Below are 25,295 nucleotides of genomic sequence, written 5' to 3'. Positions count from 1 at the left end.
AGTCTCGCCCCGCTGGCACATCCCGGTGTAAAGCACTGGGGCTCAGCTCTGCCGATGTTATGAATTAACTGGTGTCCGTGTTAAGTTGTGACCAACAGATATTGAAATACCGACTGAAACTTGGAGTGGTTCAAGCAAACAACAGTTATCTACATTTACAGCATATGTTTACACAGAAATCCATCCATCCATCCATCCATCCATTTTCTACCGCTTATCCGGAGCCGGGTCGCGGGGGCAGCAGTCTCAGCAGGGATGCCCAGACTTCCCTGTCCCCAGACACTTCCTCCAGCTCCTCTGGGAGGATCCCAAGGCGTTCCCAGGCCAGCCGAGAGACATAGTCTCTCCAGCGTGTCCTGGGTCTTCCCCGGGGTCTCCTCCCAGTGGGACATGCCCGGAACACCTCCCTAGGGTGGCGTCCAGGAGGCATCCTAAACAGATGTCCAAGCCACCTCAGCTGGTTCCTCTCGATGTGGAGGAGTAGCGACTCTACTCTGAGCTCCTCCCTGGTGACTGAGCTCCTCACCCTATCTCTAAGGGAGCGCCCAGCCACCCTACGGAGGAAGCTCATTTTGGCCGCTTGTATCCAGGATCTTGACCCAAAGCTCATGACCATAGGTGAGGGTGGGAACGTAGATTGACCGGTAAATCGAGAGCTTCGCCTTTCGGCTCAGCTCCTTCTTCACCACGACGGACCAATACAACGACCACATCACTGCAGCCGCTGCACCGATCCGCCTGTCAATCTCACGCTCCATCCGTCCCTCACTTGTGAACAAGACCCCAAGATACTTGAACTCCTCCACTTGGGCTAGGATCTCTCCACCAACCTGGAGGGGGCAAGCCACCTTCCTCCGGTCGAGGACCATGGCCTCAGATTTGGAGGTGCTGATCCTCATCCCTGCCGCTTCACACTCGGCTGCGAACCGCCCCAGTGCATGCTGTAGGTCCGGGTTCGATGAAGCCAACAGGACAACATCATCTGCAAAAAGCAGAGATGAAATCCTGTGGTTCCCGAACCGGACCCCCTCCGGCCCCTGGCTGCACCTAGAAATTCTGTCCATGAAGATTATGAACAGAACCGGTGACAAAGGGCAGCCCTGCCGGAGTCCAACATGCACCGGGAACAGGGCCGACTTACTGCCGGCAATGCGGACCACACTCCTACTCCGGTCATACAGAGACCGGACAGCCCTTAACAAGGGGCCCCGGGCTCCGTATTCCCGGAGCACCCCCCACAAAACACCACGAGGGACACGGTCGAATGCCTTCTCCAAATCCACAAAACACATGTGGACTGGTTGGGCAAACTCCCACGAGCCCTCGAGCACCCTATGGAGGGTATAGAGCTGGTCCACTGTTCCACGACCAGGACGAAAACCGCATTGTTCCTCCTGGATCCGAGGTTCGACTATCGGTCGGATCCTCCTCTCCAGTACCCTGGAATAGACTTTCCCGGGGAGGCTGAGGAGTGTAATCCCCCTATAGTTGGAGCACACCCTCCGGTCCCCCTTTTTAAACAGGGGGACCACCACCCCGGTCTGCCAATCCAGAGGCACCGTCCCCGACCGCCACGCGATGTTGCAGAGACGTGTCAACCAAGACAGTCCCTGCACATCCAGAGACTTAAGGTACTCAGGCCGAATCTCGTCCACCCCCGGTGCCTTGCCACCGAGGAGCTTGCCAACCACCTCAGTGACTTCAGCTTGGGTGATGGACGAGTCCACCTCTGAGACCTCAGCCTCTGCTTCCTCCACGGAAGACGTGGCGACGGGATTGAGGAGGTCCTCAAAGTATTCCTTCCACCGTCCAACAATATCCCCATTTGAGGTCAGCAGCTCCCCACCTCCACTGTAAACAGTGTTGGCGGAGACCTGCTTTCCCCTCCTGAGGCGCCGGACGGTTTGCCAGAATTTCTTCGAGGCCGACCGATAGTCCTCCTCCATAGCCTCCCCGAACTCCTCCCAGACCCGAGTTTTTGCCTCCAAACCGCTCGGGCTGCAGTTCGCTTGGCCTGCCGGTACCCGTCAGCTGCTTCGGGAGTCCCATGAGCCAGCAAGGCTCGATAGGACTCCTTCTTCAGCTTGACGGCAGCCCTTACTTCCGGTGTCCACCACCGGGTTCGGGGGTTTCCGCCACGACAGGCACCGGAGACCTTACGACCACAGCTCCAAGCAGCTGCTTCGACAATGGAGGTGGAGAACATGGTCCACTGGGACTCAATGTCCCCAGCCTCCCTCGGGACATGAGAGAAGCTCTCCCGGAGGTGGGAGTTGAAAGCCATGCTGACAGAGGGTTCCGCCAGACGTTCCCAGCAGACCCTCACAACACATTTGGGTCTGCCAAGTCTGTCCGGTTTCCTCCTCCGCCAGCGAATCCAACTCACCACCAGGTGGTGATCGGTCGACAGCTCTGCCCCTCTCTTCACCCGAGTGTCCAAAACACGCGGCCGGGGGTCAGATGACACGACAACAAAGTCGATCATCGACCTCCGACCTAGGGTGTCCTGGTGCCAAGTGCACTTATGGACACCCCTGTGCTTGAACATGGTGTTCGTTATGGACAAACTGTGACTAGCACAGAAGTCCAATAACAGAACACCACTCGGGTTCAGATCGGGGAGGCCGTGCGATCCAATCACCCCCTTCCAGGTCTCACTGTCGCTGCCCACGTGGGCGTTGAAGTCCCCCAGTAGAACAATGGAGTCCCCAGTCGGAGCACTGTCCAGCACCCCTCCCAGGGACTCCAAGAAGGCCGAGTACTCTGCACTGCTGTTCGGCCCATAGGCCGAGACAACAGTGAGGCACCTATCCCCAACCCGAAGGCGCAGGGATGCAACCCTCTCGTTCACTGGGGTGAACTCCAATACATGGCGGCTGAGCTGTGGGGCTATAAGCAAACCCACACCAGTCCGCCGCCTCTCACCGCGGGCTACGCCAGAGAAGTGGAGAGTCCAGCCCTTCTCGAGAGGTTGGGTTCCAGAGCCCAGGCTATGTGTGGAGGTGAGCCCGACTATATCTAGCCGGTACCTCTCAACCTCCCTCACAAGCTCGGGCTCCTTCCCCGCCAATGAGGTGACATTCCATGTCCCGAGAGCCAGTCTCTGTGTCCGGGGATCGGGTCGCTGGGCACCCTGCCGTCGGCTGCCACCCAATCCACACTGCACCCGGCCCCTACGGTTCCCTCAGTGGGTGGTGAGCCCACCGGAGGTCAGGCCCACGTCGTCCATTCGGGCTGAGCCTGGCCGGGTCCCGTGGGCAAAGACCTGGCCACCAGGCGCTTGCTTACGAGCCCCAACCCCAGGCCTGGCTCCAGGGTGGGGCCCCGGCTGCGCCATACCGGGCGACGTAACGACCTTTGTTGTCTCTCTTCTCATAAGGGCTGTTGAACTGCTCTCAGTCTGGCCCGTCACCCAGGACCTGTTTGCCATGGGAGACCCTACTAGGGGGCATAAAGCCCCCCGGCAACATAGCTCCTGGGATCATGCGGGCTCTCAAACTCCCCCACCACGTTAAGGTGGCAGTTCTAGGGGTAACTTGGAGTGGTTCAAGCAAACAACAGTTATCTACATTTACAGCATATGTTTACACAGAAATCCACCGTCGCTAATTAACATGGTCCAGGTCCATGGTCCATGAACCACTTAATCCATAACACCGGCTGTTCGGTCTGCTTGTAGTGTGCCTTGGAGCTTTTGCGTGATTTGTGGTTATCTGGCCTCTCCAGGTGTTTGTTCTCTCAGGATTTTTATTAAAAACGTGTTTCTCAACCAACGTCCAGTTCTTCTGCTTGTTTTTGGCTGTCCTGCGTCACTATGTACGAGGGAGTGCATGCGTGGAACAAATAATCCCCTGTTTATTCAGTTCCACTGTCAGACATTGTTTGTATGAGACCCGGAGCGGATTATCGATCAGAGTAGAATACCTCGTACAATCGGATCCGAAATACAATCCACTCCGGGTGAAGCGGATCCACTCTGTTTATCTGACACATTTACTCCGCTTCACCTACAATCCGATTATACGGGGCCCATGTAAACGTGGCCATTGAGGAAGTTAATCTGTAGCTCCAAAGCATTATATGTCACCAGTTTAACATCACCAGTTTAACCCTGTTCAGACTGTTCAAGAGTTTTTTTGTGTAAAAATATGAATTTTCAGAAATGGCAATAAAATGTTGACGCAAATCTGATGGGGTTTTTTTTTTTTTTTTCACTTTTTTTTTGTTAACATGACTGAGTCGTAATTTAACTTGCTTTTTCTTTTACTGCTTCAGACAGAGAAAAAAATCTTTTTTGCTTCCATGCAGCACCTGTCTGCTGACATACAATCTCTGAACACTTTCTGGAAAATAATCTGTCAAATCCTTCAGGACTGATTTTCGGTGAGTCGGCTTTCCGTTGTTAATGAAGTCCCAAACTTTGACACTGATGATTCTCAAAGTGTCTGCTGTCACAGGCTGGTGTGGTTTCTGGTCCAAGAGTTGGTGTTTCCATCCATTCATTCAGACTGAGAGGTTTTCAAAAACGGTTTCACCTGGAGCTTTTCTAAATCCACATTGATCCTTGGTTTGCTACATTGACACAATGAAAAGGCTGTTTGTCTGTCTTGACTTTGGGCATGCAGACAAACTAAGGAAGGTATCTGATTTTTATTAGTCCGGAGAGAAAATGCTGAAAGTGTGAGTGTGGATTAGGTCTGATACCCTCACAGAGCAAACTCAAAAGAGTACAATAGTTCAAAGAGTTTATCTAAAAACTAATGTCAAAAGCATTCAGAGGGTAGTCCTGAACCAAGTCCAAAGAACGGTCCAAAACACAAGAGATGTCACGAGACGAAGGTACGATGACGGCCTGGCAACAGCAACATGAGGGGAAGGGGTTGAAATAGACTGGGGAGGGAAGACAGGTGAGCTGACTGACATGAGACACAGTGAGGACTGACAGGAAGGACAGGTGTGTCCTGATGGAGAGGATGCAGGGGAGTGTCAAAATAAGAGGAAGAGATGAGCAAGTCAGAGATGCACCCGGACACCTGACAGTTTTATACTCATTGATTTTGACCCAGAAGATTGGGCTGATGATTTTGCTGAAGGGAAGAGAAGAGTCACCATTTTGGACACTCCTGCAACTCCTTCTCCATCTTGCATCCAGAGACTTGTGGTAAATTGACAGAAAACTGGAGTCCTGTGTTCTCACAGAAAATGATTGAAATGGCTCAGGAGTAGAAGACCTCTGACATTCCTCTCACTTTAGAGATGTGGGGCTGTGGCTCAGTTGGTAGAGGTAGAGGTAGAGGCAAAGGATGGGGCCCCATCTTCTTGCCCCCCTGCACAGGCAAAAGTGATGCAAACGACATGAAGAGGGGCGAGTTTTCACGGAGCGGGGAGTGTATGGATCGCTCTAAAATTCCCTCTCTATGGAAGACCTCAACAGTAATTCCTCTTCCAAAATCCAGCAAGTCAAGAGAGCTGAATGAATTCAGACCAGTCGCACTCACGTCACTCGTCATGAAATGCTTTGAGCAAATATTAAAAGCCCACATATTGCCTTTTACAGCAGGGAGACTAGATCCACTGCAATTCGCTTATCAATCAAATAAAGGGATGGAGGACGCAAAGCTTTTCTTACTTAAGACTATCTACAAGCACCTTGAAAACGCAGGGGCCCATGTCAGACTCTTATTTGCAGATTTCTCTTCTGCTTTTAATAAAATGCAGCCTCACATTTTGATTCAAAGGTTGGCTTCAGATTTTAACCTTCCGGACCAATTGTTGTCATTGATCTTAGATTTCCTCACTGATCGGGTCCAGCGTGTTCTGGTCAACGGTTGCTTGTCTCCTCCCACCACCTCCAACACGGGGTCTCCTCAAGGCTGTGTCCTGTCTCCTCTTCTGTTTATTCTCTACACCAACAACTGCAGATCCGCTGAGGAGACCAGATTTCTGATTAAATTTTCAGATGACACAGTTGTGGTTTCTCTACTGTCACAAAAGGAGGGAAATCATGGTCCTGCTTTAGGCCATTTTGTTAATTGGTGCGAGGAAAATTACCTTGACTTAAATGTTTTAAAAACTAAGGATATGGTCATTGATTTTAGACGAACTTCCTCCCACAGTGTCAGTGTCATCCAGGGAGAAAACGTGGAAATGGTCAATAGTTATAAATATCTGGGCACGGTGATAGATGACAAATTAAGATTTGACATGAACACTGAGCACATTGTCAAACGTGGGCAGCAGCGTACCTACTTGTTAAGAAGGTTGAACTCTTTTAATGTGAACAAAACTCTTTTAAATATTTTTTACTGCTCATTTATTGAGAGTTTACTCACATTTTCTTTTATCTGTTGGTTTCAATCCTTGTCTGTGAGGGACAAAAACAAACTGCAGAACATTGTCAAGACCTGCTCTAAAATCACAGGTGTTAAACTGAGGGACTTGCATTCTCTGTGGGAGCAGCAGCTGCTGAGTAAAGCACACAGCATCTTGGCTCAGCCTCTTCATCCTCTGACTCCAGAGTTTATCTTGATGCCTTCTGCAGTGTTGCCAATTCCCCAGTAAGAAAAGTCGCTATTGGCTGTCCTAAAAGTCGCTAGAAGTCGCTAGATGACGTAAATCACCTAATTTGCATAATTGCATGCTACGCATGTAATTGTAATGGACGCTGTAGGAGAGAGGAATAACGTGGTGGGAGAAGCTAAAAGTGAGCTAAAACACCCTAACCATGTTTAGAACTACAAATGAACTGACAAAAGTGTGACAGTGAAGAAATATTTACATGTCCATCCCGCTTTGTGACCCAAGACGGGAGCAGTGGCGGATTTGCGCACACTGGATTCATTTGAAGTGTGGAGGAGTGGTGTGGGTCTCCTCTCTGCTCTGACTGCAGCAGGGAGCGCTGCAGACGGACTGACTTGGAGTGCTTTGGGACGGGGAGGGGCTCACGCAGCACCCTCTGCTCATTGAGGACAGCAACGAGACGTCCTGTCACGACTCCAGAGCACCAAAAAAAGTCGCTAGATTTGTCGCTAGTCGCTTTTGACAAAAAAAGTGACTAGAGGGGTCTGAAAAGTCGCTAAATATAGCGACAAAGTCGCTAAGTTGGCAACACTGGCCTTCTGGACGCCGGTATTATGCTCCAGCTAGGAAAACTAATCGTTTTTCAAACTCTTCTGTGCCTTCTGCAATCAAATTATTGAATTCCAGCTCCTAAATTGTTTATTGTATTGCTTGTTTTAATATTTTTCAACCTGAGTTCCACTTGTGGTTAAACTGGACTGTCTGTCTCATGTTGTATTTGCGTGTGAAACGACTCGAGATGTGCTGCAAACGAATTGCCCTATGGGATCAATAAAGTTTTCTGAATCTGAATCTGAATCTCTGAATCTGAATCTGGCGGGTTGTGGTGCAGAGATTATGAACACTGCTTTTCAGAGTGACTCTCGAACTTGTGATCTTCCGCTCATGTGGATGCCCGCTCCATTCTTCTGCGACATTGTAGACATTACATACTCTCCTATAGAAATGCAGATTCTTTCATCCATAACATTAAAGCTATGTGAAATATATTTGTGTCCTGGGTTGTTTAACATTATTAAACTTCTTTGAGAATGTGGTACCCACACTTTAATTGAGTTGCCAATAAATATATGAAGTTTGTTAGTTAATCTTCTATAAAATGCATATTAGTTGTACCGTAGTAGTAACTGCACAGAAGGTAAATTTTGTAAAATGCTAATTTTTAAATGTCATGACTGTTTATTAGTATACATTTGTCATGATAAAGTACATGCTTAAAGAAGCCTGTGTTTGTTATTAATGTAACTACACTGTAAGTGTGTTTGTGTCAGAACATGAGATGGAACCTGGGAGCAGTGAGTGCAATTAGGGGTCATAAAAGGGTTCATGTGATGTAAGAGGATTTGGAAAAGAAGCTAAGATTTTGTAAACAAACTGGCAAGACGTCTTCGAAACCATGAGCTAAAGCATGCCGTCCTCGGGATTAGAGACCCCTGTTCTGGAAACCTGAACTATGAAACTGAGCAAATTCACAAAATATTCAAAAATTATTATGAAACTTTATACTCTGATTCGTCACAAACATCTTACACTGACATTGATCAATATTTGTCCTTGTTAGACCTACCATCTCTTGGGTTAACACAGAATAATAAATTAACTGCTCATATTACAAGAAAAGAATTGGATAACACTATTAAAAACTTAAAAACAAATAAATGCCCAGGTAGTGACGGATTTACAAGCGAATGGTACAAGATTTTCAAACAGGAACTTGCTCCTCTCTTGCTCAAATCTTTCAATTGGACTCTTGACAAGGCTGAAATCCCACCGTCTTGGCAAGAGGCAGTTATATCCATTCTACCTAAAGAGGTAAAAATAAAGAATTCTGTGAATCTTATCGCCCAATATCAATTTTAAACGTAGATTACAAAATATTCACATCAATCATGTCCAAAAGATTAGAAGATTATTTACTAGAACTAATTCACGAAGATCAGATGGGATTTCTAAAAGGTCGGCAAACGCATGATAGCATTAGGCGTACTCTCCATGTTATAGAGGAGGCTAATAACCAGAAACTTGGCATGGCTCTAGTAAGCCTCAATGCTGAAAAAGCCTTTGACCGGGTTAGTTGGGCCTTTCTCTTCAACGTATTAGAATGTCTAGGTTTCAGTAATAAATTTATTAGGTGTATTCAGTCCTTATACAGTGCCCCAAAGGCCAGGGTAAAGATTAACGCCCATCTAACTACTAGTTTTCAATTATTTAGAGGCACCCGGCAAGGCTGCGGACTCAGTCAATCACTTTTTGCCTTGTTCATAGAGCCTTTGGCTCAAGCAATGAGGCAAAATGTTGAATTAAAGGGAATTACCATATCAGACATGGAACATGTTATTGCTCTTTTTGCAGATGATATTATTGCCGAACTCCAAAATCGTGAGGTGAGTCTCCCAAAACTCATGTCAGTTCTAGAGGAATTTGGGCTACTGTCTGGTTATCAATTAAACATTACAAAAACACAAATCCTAACAATCAACTTCTCTCCAAGTAAAACATTAAGGCAAAAATGTAAATTGAAATGGGAGGCAAACAAAATAAAATATTTGGGAGTTTATATTTCACAAGATCTTAACAGTTTATTTTCTTTGAATTTTGATCCCCTTTTACACTCAGTACAACAAGACTTAACTCGTTGGACTGCTCTAACTCTGGATTTTGGTTCCAGAATTGAGATAGTTAAGATGAATCTGTTGCCCAAATTCTTATACCTTTTCATGTCACTGCCGATTAGTATCTCGGATTCACAGTTTAATGTTTGGGATAAATTAATTTCACGTTTTTTATGGGCAGGAGCCAAGCCAAGGATCAAATTCAAAACCCTACAAATCAATAAAGAAAAAGGCGGTCTCGCTATACCCAATCTAAAGGAATACTACTTTGCTGCCAATCTGAGACATGTGGCGTGTTGGTGCTCATCTGAGGTTGAAGCCCAATGGAAACAGATGGAGATGAGGTTGGGTGAGACGCCGCCACAAACACAATTAGGAGAAACTGTAAAGGTCAATAGTATCAAAAACTGTATCGTCAGAAACACTCTCTTAATCTGGCAAGAAGTGGTTAAAAAATATAATCTGGCAAATGAGGTAAAAACTCTGATATGGCCCTCTTTTTCACAAAAATTTCTACCTGGTCAGTCTGATTCCAAATTTTTTAGTTGGGTTGGAAAAGGGCTAACCACGCTGTGTTTATTCACTGAGGGACACACTTTTAAGTGATTTGATAAATTCGAAGTTGAATTCAAATTGGAGAATGCAGATTTATTTAGATACTTACAAGAGCGTCATTTCTCCAATGCAGATGTCAGAGGGACTGTCAGACCTGAATGCGCATTAATCAAAGTTTTTACTGACGCTTATAAATGTCTTCCCACCAATCTCAAAACTTTATCGAGGGTTGCAAGAACAAAATGGTAATGATACATTTTATGTAAAATCAAAATGGGAAAAGGAACTAAACATCACATTGTCAGAGGGCGAATGGCTGGCAATGTGCTCCACACAACAAGTTCAAAAAGGTGGAGGGAATTTGGTTGGAAAAGTTTAATACGGTTCTTTATTACTCCTCACATCACTGACAAATTTAAGGAGCTCAATCAACAATGTTGGAGACTGTGTGGGGTCATTGGTGCCAATCACTCTCATATTTTTTGGTCTTATACTCACTTAAATCCATTTTGGGTCAATGTGTTTTCAACAGTTGATGACATTTTGATTTATAATGTTCCAAAGGATGTTAGGATTTTTGTACTTTGTTTGCTTCCCCCAGAGATTAGAAAATAAGATAAATATATTGTGAAAATTCTAATAATTGCCTCCAAGAAATTGCCTCCAAGGCTTAAAAGGGATCGGTTTACAGTCAGGTCGGCACCACTCCAAGTCGGCCCCGGCCAACTCGGCACCGCCCCGGGATACAGTCAACTCAGCATCAAGTCAAGTCGGCATCAAGCCAAGTCGGCCTCGCGGGCGGGGGGGCTCTCGAGTGGCCGAGTTGGTCGGTGCGGACTTGACTGTAAGCTGCTTACCAACTCGGCCAAAAGCGTCTTTCTTTTTTTTTAATCACGATGGTGGATAATGTACCTGGGAGCTTCATGTTTGACGTCCGAGTAGCTTAGCTACAAGCGCGCAGCGCTTAGCGGCTGTCTGGTCATGTGACCGGTCCCAAGGCATTCTGGGAATCGTAGTGCAGCGGTGCCGGCTGCGCCGCGACGATTTGCAGTTTTTTTCGTGCCGGCAGCGCCGCTTCTCCTCACGTAGCAGGCAGGGGACTGGAGGAAAAGCTGTGTGGTTATGGTGACTGACAGGTTAGAGGTGGAGAATGGACCTGGAGCTTCATGGTTGACGTCCTGTTTGAACCGAGTAGCTTAGCTACGAGCGCACAGCGCGAGCGGCTGTCTGGTCATGTGACCAGATCATGTGACCGGCATGTGATCCGCGAACGCCGCCTGATCAAACCAGTCGCCTGCATTATAATTTTATTGTAATGTTCTCCACCCCCGAAGTTTGGTCAGCCAGTACAATTAATTTATTTTTACCCAATCAGTGGAAACCTAGGAAGACCGAAGCTGCATGACGAACTCGATCATACTTGTTGTAATGCATCCCAACCACAACATAATACCTGTATTGCATTATGCTTATGCTGATTTGTTCATTTCTGATCAACATTGTTAGTTTATCAGTCATTATTCTTTTCTTTAACAAACATTGTCATTTGCAAAAGCATGTATTTTGTTGTAAATGTTGTTTGGCCGCCATCTAGTGTGCGTCAACAGTAATAGCAACTGGGACTGCAATATCAAACGATTACCAGTAGTACATGTTAAGCTGTTCATGTGGTTTCTTGGCGTTCATAAGCTCATAAACGTAGCCCTCCGGTAAAATATTATATACATTTCATTTCACTGAAATGACGGTCGTCATGTATACATTTAAATCACGTGTCAAACTCCAGTCCTCATGAGCGGTGACCCTACATGTTTTAGATCTAATTGTAAATCTAATTGTACTGGCTGACCAAACTTCGGGGGTGGAGAACATTACAATAAAATTATAATGCAGGCGACTGGTTTGATCATGCAGCGTTCGCGGATCACATGCCGGTCACATGATCTGGTCACATGACCAGACAGCCGCTCGCGCTGTGCGCTCGTAGCTAAGCTACTCGGTTCAAACAGGACGTCAACCATGAAGCTCCAGGTCCATTCTCCACCTCTAACCTGTCAGTCACCATAACCACACAGCTTTTCCTCCAGTCCCCTGCCTGCTATGTGAGGAGAAGCGGCGCTGCCGGCACGAAAAAAACTGCAAATTGTCGCGGCGCAGCCGGCACCGCTGCACTATGATTCCCAGAATGCCTTGGGACCGGTCACATGACCAGACAGCCGCTAAGCTACTCGGACGTCAAACATGAAGCTCCCAGGTACATTATCCACCATCGTGATTAAAAAAAAAGAAAGACGCTTTTGGCCGAGTTGGTAAGCAGCTTACAGTCAAGTCCGCACCGACCAACTCGGCCACTCGAGAGCCCCCCCCCCGCCCGCGAGGCCGACTTGGCGAGATGCCGACTTGGCTTGATGCCGAGTTGACTGTATCCCGGGGCGGTGCCGAGTTGGCCGGGGCCAACTTGGAGTGGTGCCGACCTGACTGTATCCCAAAGGGATCCCCCAGAAGCAGAACAATGGCTGGAAATCATAGAAGACATTTACTTAATGGAGAGGCTGACTTTTTATCTGCAACTTCGAGGCCACATCTTTGAAAAAAGTTGGTCTAAATGGCATGCTTACAAAAAAAGGATCAGGAGAGAACTGAATCGGACTTGACCCCCATGGTCCAAATGTAGTTTTGTTTTATTTGTTTAATTCCATTATTTTTTTCCTCTTTTTTAAATGTGAAACCGTTACCCATTTTTTGTTTTCTGTTCATGTTCGTGTGTGTCTATCAAAATGGAAAAAAACTATAAGAAATAAAAAGTTAAAAAAAAAAAAAAGGGTTCATGTGACAATCACCTGCCCTGAGATCCCTCTGGCCCCCAGGAGCCCGGTGTTCAGAGATGAGCCGGTGTGAGTGATTTACAGCCCCCCTGACTTCAGCTGAGTAAACATGGCTGATTCCAGTCTGGTGGCAATTAAAAGCAGTACAACGAACTAGAGTCTGTGTTTGGGAACAGCATTTATTTATGAAAACACAGCACATTTCCATTAGTAAACAGCAACGAGTAGCTAACAGTATTGAAATATCATACAGTGTACAGAGAAATGTAAAATAAGTAAACATGATATACAAAGATATATAAACCACGGGCTTGTCTGGGGCGTCTAACAAGCCCGGGCCGGCTCTGGTGCCCCCTCAAGTGTCACGAGAACTCACCAGGCGAGAAGCGCGATCAAGTGAAACATAAAGTTTATTTTTATTTATATGTATGTTAAATTCAAAAAGCACAATGAAATGTTTAAATCAAACTAAATTCTATTTAAAAAGACATATGTTTTGATTTGGGCTGGGCATAATGCGTTAACGCATCACTTCCTTAACGCAGACAAACATTTTATAACGTCTGTAGGATATAATGTTAAATCTGGCACACAATTTTTGGATTATGTTTAAGGATTTCTTCAGGTTATACAAGTTGAGGTTTAATTTGATAATTTGCAAAGATGATTTAACATCAACAAAGGTTCAAGTTGAAACTAATGCGTCAAGGTTTTTACAATAAAGCAGTAACTGACTTCTAGGTCTTCATAGGATCCTTAATGTGCGTTTTATGATAGGGGAGTTTAGATCAAACAGTCATTTGTGTTTATGTGTTTAAAGATTTGGGTCAGATCAAAGTTAGGGTAGGATGGTCTGTCTCTGTTTTTTCGTCTTCCTTTTCAGATGCCCTGACTGCAGTTCAACAACGCTTCACCTCCAATGGGGACAGATGGTCACAGGATGTAAATGGAAAGAGTTCCAGGTCATCATTTGAAGTCACAAACCAAGAGGTCAGCCCAGGAGGAAGCAGCTGCCACTCGACAGACACTGGAGGCTACGACTATGAGAAGATATTTCCCGTTTAATTCACTCCGCTGTCAGGCGGCGTTTATAAGGGACACGGAGCGGATTGTCGATCGGTGTAGACCACCTCATACAGTCGGCTCCAAAATACAATCCGCTCCGAGTGAAGCGGATCCACTCGGTCATTTACATGACACATTTTACAATCCGCTCCAGTATAATCCGTTTACACTTGGTCGATGTAAACGTGCCCATTGTTGGTGCATTGATTAGTAGAATTTCCACAACACCTTGCACTCCAGATACTCTGTGACCGTGTCTTACCACCCGTCTGTGTCCAGGACCTTGCGGACAGTGCGGTACAGGCCAGCCACTGTCAGCTTGTGGTTATTGCAAGCCGGCTGGACACAGACCAGTGGAATGGACCACATCTTGAGCGGCATCCAGAGGAACAGAGGACGGCAGAGAAGATGTCAGGAGAGGCAGAAGGCTGAGTGAGGACGGTCGGAGGCTGGGGAGGGTACCACCAAAAATTTGGCTGTGGCACCAGCTCTGCCTTCCTGATCCAGTCCTGCTGGAATGATGGGAGGTGTTCATTCCAGTGCACAAGCTCTTCAGGTGGATGGACTGGGCCAGGGGTCCACACTGCTGGAGGGGCAGGAGCAGGATTAAAATACAGCATTCTGCAACTACACTACCGTTCTAGGGGGAGCAGGGGACATGTGAGAAATGGGAAAATGAGCTGAGCTAGTGATAATGATCAATTTAAATAAATACAGTTACATACACCTTTAACCATGTTTGCTTTGAAGAAGTTCACTCAAAGAGTGAATGTAGACAGACACGTTATAAGTGGAATGGAAGAATAGAGCATTCAAATATAGTGAGGGAAGCGAGGTGCCCCCCCCCCCCCCCCCCACCCCCACCCCCCACCCCGTGGATTAGGGCGCTTGTCTCAGACTCATCTGGGGCACATGCAAGCCTGGGCCAAGACTGGCATGAATACATGATCTAAAAGAAACGAGCATAAACAAAACAATGTTCACTAAATGTACCAACCTTTTTGAAAACATAAAATAAGCATCAACATATATTACCAATCACTATTCAATAACTCAAGGAATCACTGAGTTGTTCACTATTTATTCACTGTTATCCTGGAACTGCATTATGTAATTGTAAAAATATCAGCAGTATTGACTAGTCACATGATGCTGTAAAATATTTGTATTTTTATTTATATTGTCATTAATAGAACATTTTACAATGCCATATTTACCATCTTAATTAAAAAAAAAAAAGTAGTTGACTGAATGATTCATTTCAATAATAGCTAGACTGGTCACAAAGAATGAAAATTAATTCTTTAAGCAGCAACACAGATGTATATTTGGGAGGGGGGGAGCTCTGGATGCGGTCCGCCCCGGGCGTCATACCAACCAGGACCGCCACTGCCTGAGTGGAAACGTGCAGGAAGAAATGCAATGACGTCACTCCTCCATTCATTCAGGTGCGCCCCCGCCCCGCCGAGTTTAAACAGCTTCCCGCGCGCCTGGGGGAGGGGCGCAGAGCGAGCTGTTTAAACAAAGGGCGGCAGAGAGGCTGCTGACAAACTCTGCCAGGAGCTGGAGACAACAAAATCCATCTCAACGTGCCAGTATCGATCCGCCCCCCTCGTTTGTGAGCCTCCAGATGAAAACCACGAGAAGAAGAAGAGTCCGCCTCCAAGTCACGGCTGTATTTTTCCGTGAGAGGAAACATTTCATCTGCTTCAGCGACTCGGACTTCTGTTCAGGTTTTCAGAGAGTTCATTACTGAGAGGATAAAAGCTGCTGCTGCAGAAATCTTCACTGCGTTGGAAGAAAGGATGGTTCCGTGTACGGAGGAGCTGGATGTCCAGGACAGACTGCTGGGAGTCAGCGGGGGAGCTCAGAGGGACTTCCCCACAACAGGTAGAGAAAAGTCCGCATCTGGTTCCTTCTGTTTCTTCTCCTTATATGCGCACAGTGGACGATCAACTGTAATTTCTCAGTTGTAACTTTATTACATCAAACACATGCATATTGTGGCAGCCTGCCTCAGTCTCAGTGGGTGCCACACTCAATCGGGTCCCCCCAGGAACATGTAACAAACTTTCCACGTGGCACTGGATCAACTCCTGAACGTGCAGCTGGAGGATGGATCCTGTTCTCTAGAAGCCAGCAGACAGAAATGAGGCTGCAGCTGTTTCTTCTGCTTCAGAGTAACTTTAAAGCAGAAAGCTTCAGGATGAAACATCTGGATCAGAAGCAGAGGAAACGCTGAAGAAGGTTTTTATTGAGGCTCAGTCTGAGCTGACTGACGAACTGACTTTATTTAGATCAAACACAAACTAAAGCTCCATTTCTCTGAACAAACATGTTCTGAAATAGAATTCTGTCTTTTGCTGAAGGATGAGCCTTTATTATTTAGAATATTAACATATAAAGAGAAGAAAAGAAATTTAGGGATTAGAAAGTACTAAATATACATTAGATGAAAAATATAAAATAAATACAATGAAACGATACAAAGAGATTTTAGAATAAAATTTAATAAAATGAGAAAAGGTGGCTTATCTTGGGTTATATTGACAGATAAGAGCATCAAATGTTTCTTATTGAGTATTTTTGATTGATTTTAAACTTCTGTAAAACTATTTGAATTTCTTTAATACAGCATGTCAGTGGGTTCTTTAGGAGAACCTCTTATCTTCAGACTTTCAGGCACTGCTGCTTCACCGACAACTTCCACAGGATGGCGGCATCTAGGCATCACAGATACATATAATATAGACTTGGTAGACAAGCTCATCCACCGTCCATGCATCGTAAATCTATGCTCCTCATGGCCATGCTGTTATACAGGTTCCGGGGCGACGTGGAGTCCAGTTGTTTGGACTTCCATGTTGAAAAGAATGAATACAGTATGGAACTTGACAATTCCCGCGAAAATTGTGGCTTTTTGCCTGCTAGCGGCTGCTGAGTGTGTGTGTGTGTGTTTAAGTCTGCCAGCATTGACATAGCGCAACAGGTGACAGCGTGTCACGCACAAATCACACGATATGATGAATCAATGATGAAATATATCGTCAACGCTTGAAGCATTGATTTTGTTGATTTGTTGTTGCAACCTCATATATAATTACTAATATTTCGTGATATAAAAGCACTCTGTAGTGCCAGGAGTGCTAAAATAGCTTATTATTTACTGTAGATGTCTTTGGCAGGCTGGCTGTGATATGGCTCCTTTAAGGGGTGACTGTAGCTCAGTTGGTAGAGCAGGTCGTCTTATAACCGGAATGTTGGTGGTTCGATCCCCGCTCCTGCAGGCGTAAAACTGTCGTTGTGTCCTTGGGCAAGACACTTCACTCACGTTGCCTAGTGTGAATGGTTGGTGGTGGTCGGAGGGGCTGATGGCGCAGATTGGCAGCCTCGCTTCCGTCAGTCTGTCCCAGGGCAGCTGTGGCTACAATAGTAGCTTACCACCACCCAGTATGGTGTGAATGAATAATGCAATACAATGTAAAGCGTCTTTAAGTGTCCTGAAATGCGCTATATAAAACCAATGCATTATTATTATTAAGTGTTTGCGGTCCTGTCTCATCCATCACCTCAGTGACTTTATCTGGTTTCCCTGCAGAGAGGCCCCAGCAGCACATTGGTGACCAGAGGACGACGTCCACTGTGGAGCAGGAGGAACATGAAGCTCCACACATGAAAGAGGAGGAGGATCCTGTTGAGGAGGGTGTTCCTGATGGTGGAAGTGAAAATCCCCACCACTCTCTGAGAGACCTGACCAGCCAGAGACTGACTGCTGCTGCTGCTGTGGAAATCTCCAGCGTGTTTGAACAGACTCTGGTCCAGTACCAGGAGGAGTCTGATGGTCGCCGCAGACTGCCGGCCGTCATCTGGAACCCTCAGATCCAGCTCCACAGAGCAGGTATGGAAAGGTGTGAATGTGGCTGCTGGAGGATCTCCATGGTTATGGCTGTCTGCTTTATCCCCCGCAGACCAAGCAGGATCTGTGTCTCTTATGCTTTTAATCTTTGGATCCCCTTTATTCTTTAGGAAGCACAGCGTGTCCTTTTTCCCCAACCAAACATTCTTTCTCAACTCAGCTGTAAATAATATCTAGAAGTGTAACAAACAGTCTGAAGTGTGGGTCTTTCACAGCATATCTGCAGTGACAGTAAACAAACATGTAAGACTGTAAACAGTGTCCACTGACCAGCAGGCTGCTGTATGTCTTCTGAAGTCAGTGAGGAGCTCCTTCATCCTGCTGGTGTTCAGGACCGAGTCCCTGTTCACACAGCAGGATGTGAGGACCTGGACCTCCTCTCTGGAGACCGTCTCCTCATTGCTGCTGATCAGTCCCACCACGGCTGATGGAACCATGACACTTTGTTCCCTCATGGACTGAACACTGAAGTTGTGGACACTGATGTTTTCTGAAGAGTCATTTCCTGAGAACATTTCAAAGCAGGACGTCTCTTCGTCCCTCCGTCTCAGGTAGCATGGTAAACGGTGAACAGAAGGTCAGTAAACACACCACGAGAAAAACTTCATCCAACAAGTAATCAATCAGCAGCTGAAGGTGCTCGTCAAGCAGTCATTCAACAACTGTACACTTTTTGAAATGTGAGTCAGAGTGTTCCGTTCCACTGCTTCAGTCCCCGTTTGTTTCTTCAAAGATGGAACTGTAGAAGTTGTAACCCTTTTAGGCCAGCCTATGGTCATTAGAGGTATATGAAATCCGTTTTATTTTTTCCCCAATTCCGTTTTATTTTTTCCCAAATTCCGTTTTTTCCGTTTTAATATTTCTGAATTTGGTATTTTGTTTTTTATGCTCATTTTTACCAGAAAAAAAGGTGTCTGGTAAGTGGAAATGAATAAATGTCCACAATTTAATAGGATATAACAGTCCATTTAATGCTTAAAGTCCTGCAACAAAGAAATACTTTTCAATTAGTCGCATGCGTCTTTCCGAGTCCAGTCCACAGTACGTTAACAGTATTTACAAAAAAGCTTTTCCCCTGAGGCATAAAAGTCCGTGTACTGTTCTGCTCTGTATTTAGCGCTTAGCGTGGAGTTTCATAACTTTTTTGAATGTGTGAGAGGGGAGGGAGCAGCTTGCTTGGACATCGTGTTGTTGCGTCGCGTCTCGTCGCGGCTGGAATGCGCGTTCCCGTTTGTTTTCAATTGTATTTTGAAGCAAAATCGCGGAAACCATTTGGCGGTGTGAACGCACCTTTAGCATGTTAGCAGCACTGTGGAAGTGACGTACACGTTGCAGCAGCTCGGGTGGTCCCCCCGGCATTTTTGCTTTGCACTATAAGGTTCCATTTTCTCCCGAAAACTGAATTTCAGACCAGATTAGGACGAATTCCGCAATATTCCGCGTTTTATTCCAATTCCAAACTTTCAGAGCGGTGGGAGGGCCCCTCCGGTAACATCAGCGGTGGTCGAGCGTTTAAGGCGTTGCTTTAACGGAGGCCAACTTCTGTTAAACGGTGGTGAGCGGTTTTGAGCGGTGATGAATTTTTTTTCACCGCTCCAGGGACGCTCCAGCACAGTTCCGGCGGTGTGACCGGGCCTGTAGCAAGCTATCTGAGCCCTTAAATTCGTTAATGCTCCCAAATGGGCGAAGTAACGTTTTTTTTTTTGCTACCAGTGTAAGCGCCATTGTTCCCTGCTCAACGTGGTTGTGGCAATGCGGTGTTGGCGATGGCCCATCATGCACCGCGGTGGGCTTCGTGACATCGCGATATTTCATTTTTGCAATGACCGCGACAGCCCTACAAGTGGGCGAAATGATCTTCCTCCGTAGGGTGGCTGGGCGCTCACTTAGAGATAGGGTGAGGAGCTCAGTCACCAGGGAGGAGCTCGGAGTAGAGCCACTATTCCACATCGAGAGGAACCAGCTGAGGTGGCTCAGGCATCTGGTTAGGATGCCCCCTGGACGCCTCCCTAGAGAGGTGTTCCTGGCATTTCCCACTGGGAGGAGACCCCGGTGAAGACCCAGGACACACTGGAGAGACTATGTCTCTCAGCTGGCCTGGGAATGCCTTGGGATCCTCCCAGAAGAGCTGGAGGAAGTGTCTGGGGACAGAGAAGTCTGGGCATCCCTACTGAGACTGCTGCCCCCGCGACCCGGCCCCGGATAAGCGGTACTAGTGGCACTACAGTCGTGTTCAGTGCCACATGCAACCTCTGCAGGAAGGCGGATGGCTTTTCCCCATCATTCTGAAGAGTATTCATGAATCTGGCATAGAGTTCATCGCCATCCTCAACCGTTCCATAGGCAGAGTCAAGTAGTTCAAGATAGGCCAAAGGTTTAGCCTGTGGGCCGAGATGTTTAGTCATTTCAGAAGCAGGAGGAAGAAGACTGTCAAGGATGCCATGTGTGCAATGTGAGTCAGAAACTGAGGGATCTTTCATTAGGATTTCAACACACGGACGACGCGCTCAACAACCATTCGTTGGATGTTGGGGGGATTCAAGTCAATGGTGGGCTTGGTTGTGCCACTAGCAACAGCTGGCAGCATCTGCGCCAAAGGTTCAGCGATCAGGTTTTTTGTGGAGGACGAGGAAGTAAGAGATGGGACTGCATCGTGAGGAAATTTCCTAGCTGTGGGATCAGCAGAGTCCACAGGGTGTGGGCATGATATATTCTTTTTAGGTGAAGGTTCTGATTGTGACTGAAAAGAAAATGGCGGTGGGGTAACTGTAGGTGAAGTAAGACGTGCCAGTTCTTCTTTCAGCATTTGCTCTGGAGAAGTTCCACTCAGTCTGGCAATGTCACACAGCTGTTCCATATATGTTTTGGTAGCCCTGCTTCGGGCATCGAGTGTGTAAACACTTGCCAAGCTCTTCACTTAATACACAATGTCGGTCTGGGTGGGGATCTGAAGTTTAAGGGGCAAAAGGGGCTCTAGTGACTCCATAGCAGTGCCATATGTGAACTCTACAATGACGTGTCTTTGAAAATCTGATTTAGGATCATCTATGCGTAAACAGCTTTTAATTGAACCATATTTCTGGAGATAATTGGAAACTTCATCATCACTCTCTGTCTCAGTTAACCTACTGACAATGACTGAGCAAGGGATTTCAACAGATTCTTGCATTATGATTCCCATTTCTGCCAACCTGTGTTCTTGGGCACTTATACACACAAAATAAATCTGACAATTTCACACTGAAAAGGACTCCTGGCTGGCTCGCCAATTCTGTAACCCTTTTCACTATGTAGTAACAGAGCACAGGTAAGTAATGAGCAATGATAATAACTGGACCAATAACAGAAGACCTAAATTTGTAAGAGCCCTATTTGTTTAAGTACCCAAGAGACACAAACGACGATAGATTTAAGTTTAGTGACCACTTATTATTGGGAATTAAACACACAATAAAACTTTTACAACAGTAATATAAAACATTCAAGGAAAATAACAAACTAAAATAATAAATGCCGGCAGAAATCAAAACCCTCTGTTCTCAAAGTTAATGTTGGGCCCTTTTGTTTCTTATTGTGTGGTCCTACCACACAATCCCTGAGAATAGGGGGGAAGGGTTCAGGAAATCCTTCACCAGTAGTTCAACTTGGCTCGCCACCCAGCTCACACAGGGATTCTAGGGATCTCCGGATCTCGCCATCTCTGGTCCTTTTGTCTGGATGATCCTACCCAGCCTCAGCTGGAACCGTTCCAGTGGATGGTGTAATGAAACTGTGATCTCTCTCAAAGATGTCCTCACAAAAAATCTGACCGCTGTGTCAACATATGCATGGATTCTACCACATTTCACCCCACCAGATCGACAAAAATCATCTGTTTCTCACACGACTCCAATGGATGACAATGAATTTTATCAGTACCGGGATCAAAACAGCACACGAGGCCACTCGCAAGAATCGCTAACAGAAAGTAGTGTCCCAGATGCGGAACTACAGGAGTCACATGAGGCTCACGGGGTTCACTGATTGACTTCGTAGTCGAGGTCATTTCTCAGTGTCTTTTTCTAGAACCACACACATAATACACTGACCATAAATACCCTTTCTTACTTTTTTTTTTTGTGTTACACACTTTTAATATTTATCCATTTCATTATAAAATTAACTCCCTCTTTTTAAAGAATCCCTAAGGCCATTCAAATGAATTGTTCATTTGAAAATTAGATAAATTTTATCAAAAGGGCATATTAAAACCTGGGCTACAAAGTCATGAAACTGATCTTTGATGTTGTATTTTTCTGTCTCTGCAGAGCTGCAGCAGCCCCATGACTGCAGAGAGGAGCAGCTCTTTGAACAGGAAGCAAGCTGCAGTCTACAGCAGGAAGAACCAGAACCTCCACAGATCAAACAGGAAGAAGAAGAACCAGAATCTCCACGGTTCAGAGAGGAACAAGAATCAGAACCTCCAGAGATCAAACAAGAAGAGGAACCGGAACCTCCAGAGATCAAACAGGAAGAAGAACCAGAACCTCCACGGGTCAGAGAGGAACAAGAACCAGAACCTCCAGAGGTCAAACAGGAAGAGGAACCAGAACCTCCACAGATCAAACAGGAAGAAGAACCAGAACCTCCACGGGTCAGAGAGGAACAAGAACCAGAACCTCCAGAGATCAAACAGGAAAAGGAACCAGAACCTCCAGAGATCAAACAGGAAGAAGAGGAACCAGAACCTCCAGAGATCAAACAGGAAAAAGAAGAACCAGAACCTCCAGATATTAAACCAGAAGAAGAAGAACCAGAACCTCCACAGATCAAACAGGAAGAAGAAGAACCAGAACCTCCACGGATCAAACAGGAAGAAGAAGAACCAGAACCTCCACGGATCAAACAGGAACAAGAAGAACCAGAACCTCCACAGATCAAACAGGAACAAGAAGAACCAGAACCTCCACAGATCAAACAGGAACAAGAAGAACCAGAACATCCACAGATGGAGGAACTTGAGGTTCTGGGTACCAGCCAGGAGGGAGAGCAGCTTATTCTTAAGTTTGAGAGTGAAAGCCTTGAAGTTCCTTCTATTGAGGAGCAAAGTGACCTGAGAGAACCAGAAGAAGTACGGGACACTGAGCAGCTCCTCTCTCAGGACTCTGAAGTCCACCATGAGAACAAACTGATTGATGTTCCTGTTTCAGAGAAGCAGGCTGAAGGTGAAAAGCTTTGTGAGGAAACATGTGGTGAACCTGTCCGCAAAAAAACAAAATTACATCCAAAGGCAGGAGCGGTCACTGACAAGAAGAAAACTTGTGAAACATGTGGGAAAAGTTTCCGTGCTCCGAGCGATTTATTGGTCCACATGAGATCTCACACAGGTGAGAAGCCGTTTCCTTGTGAAACATGTGGGAAAAGTTTTAATAACCGAAGTCATTTGTTGCGCCACATAAGATCTCACACAGGTGAGAAGCCATATCCTTGTGAAATATGTGGGAAATGTTTCCGTGTTCAGCACGCTTTATTGTACCACAAGAGATCTCACACAGGTGAGAAGCAATATCCTTGTGAAACATGTGGGAAAAGTTTTATTAACCAGAGTCATTTGTTGGTCCACAAGAGATCTCACACGGGTGAGAAGCCATATTCTTGTGAAACATGTGGGAAAGGTTTCAATCAGAACAGTCATTTGTTGGTCCACAAGAGATGTCACACAGGTGAGAAGCCGTTTCCTTGTGAAACATGTGGAAAAAGTTTCCGTGATCAGAGTGCTTTACTGATCCACAAGAGATCTCACACAGGTGAGAAGCCGTATCCTTGTGAAATATGTGGGAAATGTTTCCGTGTTCAGCACGCTTTATTGGTCCACAAGAGATCTCACACAGGTGAGAAGCCATATCCTTGTGAATCATGTGGGAAAGGTTTCCGTGATCCGAGCTCTTTATTGGTCCACAAGAGATCTCACACAGGTGAGAAGCCATATCCTTGTGAAACATGTGGGAAAAGATTTAATAACCGGAGTCATTTGTTGGTCCACATGAGATCACACACAGGTGAGAAGCCATATCCTTGTGAAACATGTGGGAAAAGTTTTATTAACCGAAGTCATTTGTTGGTCCACATGAGATCTCACACAGGTGAGAAGCCATATCCTTGTGAAACATGTGGGAAAAGTTTCAGTGGGCACAGTAATTTGGTGGTCCACATGAGATCTCACACAGGTGAGAAGCCATATCCTTGTGAATCATGTGGGAAAGGTTTCCGTGATCCGAGCACTTTATTGGTCCACAAGAGATCTCACACAGGTGAGAAGCCATATCCTTGTGAAACATGTGGGAAAAGTTTCATTACTCGGAGTTATTTGTTGGTCCACAAGAGATTTCACACAGGTGAGAAGCCATATCCTTGTGAAACATGTGAGAAAAGTTTTATTAACAGGAGTCATTTGTTGGTCCACATGAGATCTCACACAGTTGAGAAGCCATATCCTTGTGAAACATGTGGGAAAAGTTTCCGTGATTCAAGCTCTTTATTGGTCCACAAGAGATCTCACACAGGTGAGAAGCCATATCCTTGTGAAACATGTGGGAAAAGTTTCATTACCCGGAGTTATTTGTTGGTCCACAAGAGATATCACACGGGTGAGAAGCCATATTCCTGTGAAACATGTGGGAAAGGTTTCAATCAGAACAGTCATTTGTTAGTCCACATAAGATCTCACACAGGTGAGAAGCCGTATCCTTGTGAAACATGTGGGAAAAGTTTCGGTCATCGTTCTTCTTTGCGACGCCACATGAAAATTCACTTGGAAATGAGGTGATGAAAGAATATTGACAATCTCATTGGGGAAGTTCATCTGTAGCTCCAAATCATTAAATCTCACCAGTCACCAGTTTCACATCACCAGTTTAACCCTGTTCAAACTGTTTTTCTGAAATGCTTATAAAATGCTGACGTAAATCTGAGGGGTTTTTTTCTTTAGTTAACATGACTGAGTCTTAATTAAAGTCCGAGTTAACCAAAATCATCCATTTTCTTCTAAACACCTTAAATAAGTCATAAATGTGTTTCTTTACAACATATAAAAGCCATTCCTCCATTTATGATTTAATTTTGGAGGTAGACTTCACAGACTTTTTTCACCGCTTCTGTGTTCAGGATTTAATGGGCGGGTCAGAAATCGCGGCCCTCATTGGCATAAACCCGCCCCCCGGATACTGAGCGATATAAAAACATCTAGCGTATTAGCATCGGTGGTTTTCCCGCTAGCTTTCGAGTCTCGGATAGCATCTCGTACGACAGTTTGCAGCTTGTTACGGCTGCTGCCGTATTGTGTTGTGTGTGTGTGTACATGCAGGTGTGGCTGTTTCTCTCCCTCTGCTTCACCTCCAGGAATGGAGGTGATAATTGAATAATTGGCTGAGGCACCAGACCATCAGGGAGGATACGGTGGCCTCCAATCACGGACGGCCATGGGAGGAGCCTCATCCTCAAAAGCCTGGCGGGAGGATCAGTCTAGGAGAGGCCGTGTCTGATCAGTGACCTGTCTCTCCTTGCTCGTCTGGCTCTACAGTAGAGAACTGATCTCTGTGTTCGGCCTTGAGTTTTGTTGAACTGCCTGTGCAGTTGTGTGGCCGTTTAGTTAGCGTTTGCTTTGTTTGTCAGTAGGGATCACCTTTTGTAGTAGTTTTGTTTCCCCTCATTTTGTTGAGTTCGGCTTTTGGTGTCCCTTAGTTTCTGTAACCCTTTTTTACTTAT

The 25,295-nt window shown here is 45.9% G+C and overlaps 1 protein-coding gene across 1 annotated transcript; it reads left to right on the top strand.

The window, feature by feature from the left end:
* Positions 1 to 45: 45 nt before the first annotated feature.
* LOC115396535 (zinc finger protein OZF-like) lies at positions 46 to 24,357 on the top strand. Its single transcript, XM_030102439.1, has 8 exons — positions 46 to 56; positions 11,772 to 11,777; positions 15,233 to 15,526; positions 17,235 to 17,534; positions 21,860 to 21,869; positions 22,941 to 23,338; positions 23,423 to 23,926; positions 24,095 to 24,357. Exons 3-8 carry the CDS (start codon positions 15,442 to 15,444, stop codon positions 24,355 to 24,357), a joined length of 1,560 nt encoding a protein of 519 aa, XP_029958299.1. The 5' UTR covers positions 46 to 56; positions 11,772 to 11,777; positions 15,233 to 15,441.
* Positions 24,358 to 25,295: the final 938 nt, after the last annotated feature.

This window comes from Salarias fasciatus, chromosome 11 (genome assembly GCF_902148845.1).
Source record: "Salarias fasciatus chromosome 11, fSalaFa1.1, whole genome shotgun sequence".
Classification (NCBI taxonomy): Eukaryota; Metazoa; Chordata; class Actinopteri; order Blenniiformes; family Blenniidae; genus Salarias; species Salarias fasciatus.
Note: the sequence above shows the minus strand (reverse complement) of the source record. Positions and strands in the feature narration are given on the sequence as shown.